The sequence below is a fragment of the Acartia tonsa genome, chromosome 3 (genome assembly GCF_053477335.1).
Source record: "Acartia tonsa isolate MP-2025a chromosome 3, ASM5347733v1, whole genome shotgun sequence".
Lineage (NCBI taxonomy): Eukaryota > Metazoa > Arthropoda > Copepoda > Calanoida > Acartiidae > Acartia > Acartia tonsa.
This window is the reverse complement of record NC_137262.1, coordinates 53,697,894-53,709,876: the sequence shown is the minus strand read 5'-3', so window position 1 is coordinate 53,709,876 and position 11,983 is coordinate 53,697,894. Positions and strand designations below refer to the sequence as shown.

The 11,983-nt window shown below is 31.9% G+C and overlaps 1 protein-coding gene and 1 long non-coding RNA gene across 2 annotated transcripts; one reads left to right on the top strand and one right to left on the bottom strand.

The window, feature by feature from the left end:
- Positions 1 to 159: 159 nt before the first annotated feature.
- Positions 160 to 1,756, bottom strand: LOC145315298 (uncharacterized). Its single transcript, XR_013878015.1, has 3 exons — positions 1,604 to 1,756; positions 1,060 to 1,118; positions 160 to 214 (listed from the first exon to the last, which is right to left on the bottom strand). It is a non-coding gene; the product is annotated as an uncharacterized LOC145315298 (long non-coding RNA).
- A 2,966-nt stretch (positions 1,757 to 4,722) lies between these two features.
- On the top strand, positions 4,723 to 11,932 carry LOC145315297 (neo-calmodulin-like). Its single transcript, XM_080155319.1, has 9 exons — positions 4,723 to 4,785; positions 6,332 to 6,391; positions 6,797 to 6,857; positions 7,138 to 7,209; positions 8,517 to 8,563; positions 8,856 to 8,918; positions 9,884 to 9,928; positions 10,589 to 10,648; positions 11,737 to 11,932. Exons 2-9 carry the CDS (start codon positions 6,345 to 6,347, stop codon positions 11,810 to 11,812), a joined length of 471 nt encoding a protein of 156 aa, XP_080011445.1. The 5' UTR covers positions 4,723 to 4,785; positions 6,332 to 6,344; the 3' UTR covers positions 11,813 to 11,932.
- The last annotated feature ends 51 nt before the right edge of the window (positions 11,933 to 11,983 follow it).

The following is an 11,983-nucleotide window of genomic DNA, read 5'->3' as shown; positions in this document are numbered from 1 at the left end:
TATAAAATCATAATATTAAAATAAGTTTTGTTAGCCCGTGCCTTAGGCAACTCGTAATTATTCTTATAATTGTATATTTTTATATAAGCGGAATACTGTTTATAATACGATGCGATAATTAACTATTCCAGAAGAAAAATGTTTGAAATGTTTATTTTCCTTTGATCACTTCATCTTTGAATTTTCCATATAATTCTTCGTCATTTTTCCGGAACTAAAAAAATATAAAAGAATGAGAACATGAATTAAAACGCGCACTGGCTTACAACTACTACTAAAAGTGCTTTAAAACCAATGAATATCCACTGAAATAAAATTGGTTCCTAGCTATACTGAAAAATCATGTATCGTATCGTTTTATACACTACTTTCTACGAACAATTACATAAAGATGACAATATTAAAACCAGTTTTGTTAGCCAAAGCCTTCGCCGACTCAGGGTTAACAAAACTAATTAATCTTATAATTTTAATTTTACTGTCCGCGGAAAGCTGCCTATAATTCATGCGATAAATAACTCTTATAGTTTTTCTAAGTATGTAGCTACTTTTGAGATTATTCCTCTATTTACTCTTAATCATTGTTGATATATTTTTATATGTATCTGCATCGCTACTTATAAATGTTGACATCCTTGTTTAAATAAAAACTGATCTTATTTGACTATTGAGAAAATAAAAAGAAACTTTGTACATTTATAACTTTTACTTCATCTTATTAAAACCAAAATGTTTTGCTTTGATTTTAAAGTAGTTAGAACCTCTTTACTATCAACTTTTCAAGACAGTTTTAAATAAAAAAAATTGGTGGGGGGGTAATTTACATAGGTGCGATTTCTACTGGGAATTTGGAGGTAATTTAACCCAAAATGATTGCAAAATTTTCTGGATCCAAAAGAAGCTTCACTATAAAGGAGAAACCTATCGGTTACGCAGTTTGCGAAATACTTTGCAACAGACAGACGCATAGAAAGGCATCCCAATACTTATATATAAAGATTTATCTACTTTTTTTTCAATAGCTACTCTATAATCCACCTTATCTGTCAGACAACGTACCTTTACAAGTCTGTTGTGTTCAGCACAATCAACTCCATAGTTATTGCTTATATCATTCACTAAATAAAATACAAGGATGAAAACTATATATATCTATCTTCAATAGATGCCGAGTAAATTGCATTTTTAAATAAAATTCAGCTGTTTATTTGACAAAGCAGCAGTGAGAATCACCCTTCCCTTACAGACATTTCTAATTATAGAGTGGCTTTGCTGATTACAAATAGGGGCACACACATTTCTTTAGTCCACAATATTTTACATAGGAAAATTAAGTTATTATACAATACTGTGCTGCAACTCACCAAGTTAGATAATTAGTGGCGTGCGCAGAGTTTTACCCTTACCGGTTTTATGGGGTGTGTAGAGTTAGACCCTTGTCAGGAAGGGGGTGTAGATGAGTGTAGGGGAAAAGACACTTACTTTTACACCCCCTTCTGCATGCATCTGGATTTTAAAAAGAAATGTTTTGACAGTCGTCAGAATATATCCCAATTATAAAGTAACCACGTTGTAAAAATATAATTATTCATGTAAAATTTACCTTTTATTTCTTCAATTTGTAATGATAACATTGCAAAAAATATCAAAACTATCATTAAACTAACAGTTTTCAGTAAAACTGGACTAAATAATCTTCGCTTAATAAATGTTATATATTTTGAACCATCTTTTAGCATAGTTCTATCCATTTTTTTGCTCTGAAATATAACAAAACAAAAATGACAATATGCATAAGCAGCGAAGTAAAAAGAATATGGCCTTCTAAATAGAACTATCTTAAGTTATGTTTCATATCATTGAATCACTATAATTAGCACTTTGATTAGACAATTCTTGCAAAAAAGTAACAGGATGTCTGTCTGTGTGTTTAAACCGAAGGATCTTCCAAACTGCTTTATCGAAAGGGTTCTCCTTTACAGTGAAGCTTCTTATAGTTCTAGGGAAAGTTTTGTGAAGGTACTTCCACCTTCCCAAGAGAAATCACTTTTGGAAAAATGGTTGACTTCTCTCCCTTCCCTCAAGTGCCCCTAGAGGCCTAGAGTGGGGTGTTGCCGCTAGTTTATTATATTTCAATAAATCACAATTTTAAAATGTATCAATAAAACAGGAAACTGTTAAAGTTAACAACCAAGATCTATAAGAATGGCTGCTCTAAATAGTTAACCTCACAAAATTTAAACTATTCAGTGTTTTCAAACAAACTGAAAGTTTGAAACGACTTAGTTACATTTCCACATAATTAAACTTTCCCTTGGTTCACCTTTCTTAGTGTATGGTCAGTAATGCAGTAATGGGTGCTAATAAACTGTGCGCTAGCCCCTTCCCTCATTTTTTTCTGTTAGGCGGGTCAACTGAATTTGAGTTTCCGATTGTGTACATATTTTCCTTGTCCCATCTCAATATTTACTATTAGCTAAAAAAGCTTTAAACTTCCCAATAAAAATAAAAATTTAGATTTTTTTAGAAGTTTAAAGCTTAGATATGATGAGGAAACTATTTACACAATCGGAAACTCAAGTTCAGTTGACCGTTACGCGACTACATTGCAACAAGGATCTAAATTCATCCACATCCCCATTGATGATACACAAAATTACCCCTTTTGTAGATTACAATCAGTGGCTGAAACGTTTTGTCACACAACTTAATATATTAACCAATTTAAATTCAATAAAAGACCCCAAGGTTGTTAAGCCAATGAAAAAGAAACCGCTAATTTTAGACTTTGGGGACTAGAATACTATAATAAACTACCCATTGTCCCCTCCCTCCCTGATATTACAACCAGGATACAGGGATAGGATAGCCGAATTTTTTTTCTTTTAATTCTTTCTAACTAAAAATGGTTGTTTATACTATTATACACTTTCTTTATGTTTATTAATTGTAAAAGATCATTTACAGAAACGCTACACGAGACATTAATTGTCCTTGTTTTTTTCTAAACTTAACCCTAATCAGAAGGCACATAACATGTAAGACTACAATTGGTCATTAAAATATTGCTTGTCATGGAAAGGGTTAAGGTAAACCTAAGTGTTCCCGTGTGGGTGTTCCCATAAAATAACAATAATTTTTTTATCATAATAGTTATAATAATATTTTCTAAAAAAATAATTCTAAAATTTTTTTAGACATATTTAGATTTTGAAAAAAAACTGTTTTAAAAATTTGGTTACATACATCTTTACTTTTTTTCTGCTGAAATGTATGAAAACCACCTAAGCTACGAGAAACCAATATACACCAACAAACTCCTATTATGAAATTATTATTTTAGAAATCTATATGAAAAATCGGAGGTATTTTAATCGTGGAGAAGCTACAAATTTGTTTATTATAAAAATTTTGTACCTTGCTGTTAAAAGTTTGAAATTATACAAATATAAAAAAAAACATTTTTAAAAATATTTTATTTGCTTTATCAAACTCTTACTCAATTAATTTATCATGGATTAAAGGATATGGCGGTGTATGAAACAAATCCCCCCCCCCCCCCCCCTTTATTTTATTATGAAATTTAATATTATAAAGTGATTTAATACGAATTAACACTATTTTTGTGCTTTCACTTTTTTCTATGCCTATCCACCTCAAGGGGTGGGGGGGGGGGGGGGTAACCCTCTGGGGCTGCCCCACTACCCTGACTTAAAGAAGTAAACAAAAAACAAATGAAAAACTACCACCAAATTTTTTTCAAATTTTGTGGTAGGGGGGCCGGAGGTGCTTGGCAAGACATTTTTGATGGAAACCGCCAGTTTACTGTCACAACGCTCGTAATTAAACAAACAAAAGTAAATGAGATTGAAGGAATATGCGTAACAGACAAACAGACGGACTTGATAAGTTTTATATTTTAGATCATATGAATCCTTTCCCTACAACACTACTAGTGAAATCAATCTTTTTCCGTATTACTGTCCTTAAGTTTAGGGATCTAAAGGGATAATGCAATAGTCGATAAATTGGTTTACAGGGATAATTTGTTGAAGCTTTTGAGCACTCAACTTAACGAAACAACCAATCAAATTCAAAAAGTCCCTAAAGTTGTTAAGCCAATTATTTCACATGTTATTGTAAAACTTTGGAGACAGGTGTAATAAACAGCCAATGGTCCCATCTCTCTCTGTCTTCTTTCAGATTCTACGGTTAGTTTGACGGTGGTCCATCTCTACCGCAAAAGTTATTTTAGCGGAAAAAAATAGATGCTTCTGCAAATATCACATTCTATGCTAAATTGTGCGATTTCTTGTCCTTATTAGTGTAAAGATAGACACGGTGTTCATTAAATTGTGATTATTTTGGTAATGTAGGTTGATAAAATTAATGTCAAAATCCGCAAAATTTATCATATCTATATATGGTAATTAGGAATATTTGGTTCTGATAGCTTTTGCTAATTCGACTACAGTGCTCAAGATAGTAGCAAATAATCCTAATAATGAGTCTTCTTTTAAAGTATTATACACAATTATAATGAAAAAAAATATAGAGGTATATAGAGGTATATTAGAGAGTAAACAAAAACCTAACTGGCGTTGTAAAAAACATTGAATATATATGACACAATATGGAGCAGCTGGACTAATAATTCTTTTGTGGAATTGATTGTCAACCAAATATGGCTTGAATGATGTTTGGTGCCAATAAGTATATTTTAGTCTTCTAATACTTCTTAGCACAGAAGGACCAAGGGAATATATATAGAACTTACAATTAAAGGTGAGTTAATAATCCTTTTAGAAAAGTATCTGGACGTCTGTTACTCTGTAGCCTAAAATCTCGCTAACCTCTTAACCTAATGGTTCTCCTTTGCAGAGAGGTTTCTTGAAGGTTAATAACTATTTGAGGGCTTTGTATTTACTTCCACTCTTCCAAGTGAAAACACCCTTCCTCAAGAAGTCTTGAAGCATTAATATAAAGAGACAATAGATTTGGGCGATTTCCCTTGAGGGTTGAGATAACCTCCCCTAAATAAGTTAAACCTTCCTTTTAGCTAGGACAAACGAACATTTTTACTTTTGTTATGTTTTTTGTTATGTCAGTACTCTATTACACGTAGAGGATAACTTAAACAATCCTTGCTTATTTTTACCTATTTCTACATATGTTTTTCTCTCTTAAATGACATACCTAATGACCCATACGATTTAAGTTTTAGGAGAAAAGTATCAAAAGTATAAGCATTACAATAGATCTATAGTAGAGATGTATATACAGATAACTACCTGCCCCCTTTTCCAAGGACCTTTTTCGTCTGCTAGAAAATTGTTTTCTGCTACTTAACTGTATCAATATTTCCGACACTATTGGTTGATTTTTAAAGACCCAATTGAGAGTTGGCACAAGGTCCTTGGGTCCCCCTCTAGTGTTTTACTCTAATAGTATGGCAACTCATCTAAGACAATTTAAAGAAAGGAGAACGGAGAAGAAAATTAAAGAAAAGCTTCACATTTATAAGTTTGAACTTTTTGCAGATGAATTTTGTTGATAATGTCACTGTTGAAATGGGATCACTAATATCTAAATTTTGATCTATTCAAATTTAAACTCTTTTTCTATTCCAATAATGGGTTAGGGGGAAGAAAAAGAAATTTTGTGTTAAAAAGTCAGGGAGTGATTTTTAAAAGCGAAGTTTTCTATAATCAGTGTCGGAACGTCCGTCTAAAACAGCTCTTTTCGTTGATTTATACCTGTTTTGATATCAAACTTTGCTTGATGATTCCTTTAACAGTTAGGTACGACCGTTACAAGAAAGTACGTATGTCAATTTAAAACATGATTTTAACTTTTTTTACAATATATTTTGAAATAATAATCCTCTTCATCTGATTTTTGCATGATTCCTTGGACATCAAGGTCCATTATTATAAGATTAAGCAAATCATCTGTATGAATAAATCCTAAAAATAAAAATATGTCCTTCTTAATACACTCGCCGGTATTTTACAACAAATTTATTTTCGATTTTGTTTAACCTACAAATTAATGTTCTGCTTATTAAGTTCTGACACTAATGTTCGTGTATCCTTCATTCTTACTTTAGAGCTAAGATTGATGGATGTTGTTATTCTTGTTAATGTAGTTTGAATTTAAGCAGGGATTTCATATAGTATAATTAGTGGCGTGCACAGCAATTCACCAGGGAGGTGTGAAACCAATATGGAGTGAAAAAAGAGGTAGACATGCCGTACCAAGTTAAATTTTTAACGGGGGTATTGACACCCCTCTACCCCAGGGCCCTGATATTAAATATACATGTTCTTAGTTTTCCTCTGAAAATGGAAGACACTTCTGCAAAACTTCAATTAGATGAAAATCTGTTAAGGTCAGTTTCAAATTGTTTTAAATGTTTTTGACTTATAGGAAGATCATAAATAACAAAATTTTATTTTTATCATTGTGTCTAAAATTCTTTGAAAAACTTCAAAAATAGCAAAATGTTTCACTTGTTCAGTATGGTGCAGGGCTCCACAGCATATTTTTGTGTTCTTTCCATCAGGGGCGTTCAAGTTCTTTTATTTGGGAGGGGGGGGGGGGTAAAATTTTGAAAATAAAAATTTTTTGGGGGGTAATCTTTATTTTATAGAGGCATTTTTTTTATTTGGGGGGGGGGGGTAAATTCATTTAAGGGGGGGGGGGGTAATCACCCCTTTATCCCCCCCCTTGGACGTCTATGCTTTCCATTAAGATTAGAAACATTTTTTTATAATCCATATATGTATTATTTTAGGTTGGCCAAAGAGGCATTCAATGAATTTGACAAAAACAAAAGTGGAACTATTGATCATAGGGTAATTATTAATCCTTTTATAAAAGTACCATGATATCTGTTATGGTTCTCCTTGAGAATGTATCTTCTCATAGGTCTTGGGAAGGTTTATAACTATTTTGGGGGAGGGTTCCACAACCTCCGAAGAGAAATCGTCCTATAAAAATTCCCTTCTGAATCTCCAACCCTCAAAAAATTAAGTGGCAGAAAAAAATTTCTTTCAGTGTCCAACTAACGCGTAATAAAGCCTTAGACCACGGACGAACAGAGATATTTAACCTGAAGAAAAACCAATTTTCTAGGAGTTGACAACAGTTTTAAGAACCCTGGGACAAAATCCCTCTGACAGTGAAGTTAATGACATGATAAACGAGGTAAGCTAACATCAACAGGACAGACTAAGACCACGGAACAGACAGCTTTCCGCGGATATTAAATGATATGGAGAAAAATTAGAAAAATATAAAAATAGCCTAAAACCTGCTAAAAGACTGGCATCCATGTTTTATACTTAATTTTGCTCAATATTAATGGGAATGTTGACAAGAAATTTTAGCCTTCTATCTTAAACAGGAGCCGAGAAAATTACGTTTCCCCTATTCTGTCTCAGACGGACGGACGGACATTTCGAATTATAGAGTAGCTTCGCTACTAAAAAAGAAATTAACCTGAAAAGAAATTTAATAAATAGATAAATTAAAATATGACAAATTAACTTATTATTAAGTAATTATGCTATACAAAAATAAAAACAAGGATGGCAACATCCATAAGTAGCGAAGCACAAAATCTATTATGAAAAAGACAAACGGACAAAGTGAGTTGTACAGCAGAATAACTGTTATCATAACAAAGAAAAGAAAGAAAGAGAATATGCAAACACTAAAAATCACGAAACCTTAAAAAATAAGGTTTATGTCTTTGAAAGTTGTAAATACAAAAGCAGCTAAAATGCTGCTTAAAAGCAGTCAGACTACAGTAGAATATTTATATCTAATTATGGTGCATAATGAAGGGAAAATTGGCAAGACGTTTCAGTTGTGTAACTTTTGTAGGAGCAGAAAAAATCTGTTGTAAAAAGTAAAAGCGGCTTAAAAGCTGCTTAAGAACAGTCTGACCGCTATGAATGTTATTTCTTAATAATGCTTTATATTGATGGAAATGTTGACAAGAAGTTTCAGCCTTCAATCTTTTACATGAGCCGAGAAAATCAGTTGTGAAAAATAAAAGCTGCTAAAAAGCAGTCCGACCGCTACGGATGTTTTATACTTAATTAAGCTCCATATTAATGGGAATGTTGACAAGAAATTTCAGCCTTCTATCTTTTATAGGAGCTGAGATCATGTTTTCCCCTTTTTATCTCTATCAGACAGACGGAAATTTCGAATTATAGAGTAGCCTCGCTACAAAAAAAATAAAAACGGACTTTAAATGTTTCAAATCTACATATCATTCAATATGGTTATGGGAATCTACACAACAAAACCAGATGCTTACATTTTTATCTATGGGCGTGCGGTTGTGGAAAGTGGGTGTAAAAATATCCCTTATAGTAGTGATGGAATGCCTTCCCCTATCAAACTATCTGCACGCTACTGCTTGTAAGAGTCGACGTGACAACATATCCTATTTGTAGAGTAGCATTTTGCAGGATTTTATATTAAGCTAGAATCCAATTTAGGTTGATGTTGATGGAAGTGGAGTCATTGAATTCAAAGAATTTATAAAGTAACAATTATTCTTGTTGTATGAAATGAAGCTTTTCCACATATAGGGTGTGTCTTTGCGTCCATACGTCTGTACATGTATTTTTAACCTAGGCTTGTTAGAATCTTCTTATCGATTTCAAACCTTAGGTTTAATAATACTTCTGGTAAATCTAGAAGATAATATGAAAGTATGATGTATGTTAAATCTTTAATCATTATCAAAAAGTTAGTTTACCATACAAAATATGTAAATTTAAACAAATATTTTTAAAATCTATATTACAAATAAATATACATAATTTTGTTTTAAGGTTTATGGGGCGCCTAACAATCGAAGGGGATAGGATGAACGAAGCACAAGAATGCTTTAGAAGGTAACATATGTACAATATAAATGAGTTGCTACGCTTCCTATATCATACCTAATTGTTATAGGAATCATTATGCAAAGTTTAAAATTGATGGGACAATTCTAACCTGTTTAAATTAACGAAAAGAGCTAAATGTTCATGACAGACGTACTGCTACGGACAGACTGACCCTAATTAGAACAAGGATGACAACATCCATAAAAGCGAAGCACTGAAACGGTAGGACAAACGGACATTAACACATGTATAGTGTCATAACTAAATAATCATAATATAAATGTATAAGAGTCAAAGCAAAATTGTAAGTAAATTTGTTGAAAAACTGCTTGATTCAGGATAATGTTTATGGACATACTTACATTTTTAGGACTTGATTATAGAGTTGCTTCGCTTATTAAATTATACTTTGTTGTACCAGGAATTAATATACCAAAAATCAGATCAATCGGATGATTAGATCACATAAAAATTTGTTGTTAAAAAAGTAAAAAAATCAGCATGTTTAAAATGGACGTACGGACATTTTGGTGATGATTATAGAGTTGCTACGCTTTCTAAATCGTACCTAACTACTAAAGGAATCACCATGCAAAATTTGAAATCGATAGGACAATTCTAACATGCCAAAATTAACGAAAAAAGCTATCCGTTACGGACGTACGGACGGACCGACCCTAATTATAGAAAAGCTTCGCTTTTAAAAAGCTACACCTTTCAAAATACGCTTTCTAAATCGTACCTAATTACTAAAGGAATCACCATGCAAAGTTTGAAATCGATAGGACAATTCTAACATGCCTAAATTGATAAAAAAAAGCTATATGTCTCGGACGGACGGACGGACGTACGGACAGACCGACCTTAATTATAGAAAAGCTTCGCTTTTAAAAAGGAACAGAATGAAACGCGTGCATTACAGACAGACAAACATAACATCATATAAAACACAACTAACTGATAATTTGTAGGTTTGATCCAGATAACATCGGCAACATATCTGTGGAAGAACTCAAGTAATATTATTTGTAGCATAGCTACTCTACAATAAGGTGTACAGAAACGTTTTGTTATGGGGCTCGGCGAGTCAAACTTGAGGTGGTGAAAATAAGAGAAAAACGGACCTTTCCAATTCAATTTTAGGGGGTTGTTGACGCCTCAATAGTAAGCTCTTGTTTACATACATTTTTTACAAGCCTTTCAATTCAAGTCTTTATTGTCCATGTTAGAAGCAAAGTTACTCTATAGGCTAGGTCTACTTGTTTGTGATGATAAGAATTCTAAAGGGGTAGTTTCACGAAGTGCATTTTAACTTAACTTAGTGAACCGCATATTTTTTCCTAGTTAATGGGTTAAACTACATTTATATAGCATATATTTGAAAGAAATTCAATTTTCTACCACGTAGTTTTTAAAATAGCAAGACTTGAAAAAAGACTTTTTAAATTGCATTTATCACAAAAGGACGATTTTTAAGTCTTGATATTTAAAAAGAATACGTGGTAGAAAATTGAAATTCTTTCAAATATAGCCCATATAAATATAGTTAAACCAATTAACTAGGAAAAAATATACGGTTCACTAAATTAAGTTCAAATGCATTTCGTGAAACTACCCCTTTATTTAAAAACTTAGTCAAAGCTGCGCTATTTATGAACATAATTGTCCTTATTTAGATATGTTTTAACTCACCTACCAATACAAGTCTCAGAGTCGGAAGCAAATGAAATCATTAAGTACGTATAAAAGTAAAAAATCAAATCCTTATAATAAAGTAACAGGATGTGTGTCTGTTTGTCTGTACCGGAGGATCTCGCTAACCGCTGAACCGATCGGGTTCTCCTTAACAGGGTAGATTCTCATGGGTTCTGGGAAGACTAATAACCTTTTTGAGGGAAGGTATAACCACTCTCCCATTAACCCGCGACCGTGGCTCAACCAGGGATAAGGGATGGGAAACGTAGGAAAATATTATTTCAGGCCTATTTCAAGCCTAGGCCTATTTCTAGCCTAATAAACCAGTTTTGGGATAGCGCAGTGGTTCGTATAAAATTCTAATGAAAAAGCTGTGTGTGTGTGTGTAGATAAAGTATAGAATCAAATTCAGGTAGCTAGTTTAAAGTAAAAAACATAACTTTTTATAAACCTATATATTAATGGCCTTTGTTACAATGAAGTTTTTTCTCTCCCAAAATTTTTTTATCTTTTACTTTGGTAATTTGAACTGTCAGAAAGCTATCGTTGGGTTTCCCTCAGACAGATTTTAGTTTGTATTATTTGCATTTTTATTAATGAGTAAAAATTTTATTTGAAAATTTCATTGCTAATTAAAATTCAAAATAAATAAATTAATCTGCACTTGGGTAACATTCTATCAAGTTCTTTGGATACTATTATGTAGTGATATATTTGTACTGTGTTGTATTGTACATATATTAGGGTTAATGTGTTGTATCAATTCCGTATTAAATTTTTAAAACTCAAAATACAACATCTAATTTATAAACTACCAAATGAAAATTCGTAGCTACCTTCTTTCCAAAAAATAATCCCGTTATTTTTGTTTTTTCTATATGGCCTTTTTTTAATGTTTAGAATATAGATATTAAGGAAATTTAGATGAAATAAAAATACATATATGGAATGAAAAAATGAGAAAAAAAGGTATAAACTATTTTAAAATAGATAGAGAAAGATAGTTAAAAGAGATAGATGCATGTAGAGAAAAATATTAAATAATTTAGAGAAAGAGAAAACGACATACAGATAAAAAGGTAGATAGTTGAGTGGTTTGAGAGAGTAAATTTTTTTATTTTATTTTCAGAGCTGCAGACATCAATGAAGATGGAACAATTGATTTCGAAGAATTTAAGAATATGCTTGGAGTTGATATAGAATGAAAATAAAAAGTTGATATAGAATAAATAAATTTTATAGAGTATTAGATAAAAAGTTTGGTTTATCTGTTTTTATTACAAGAAATGTTCTCAATATCATTCTTTGAATAAAATAAATACGTGAATATTGTGAGAGATATTCGTAAACTCTGACAAAATGTTTCTTCGAGCTTA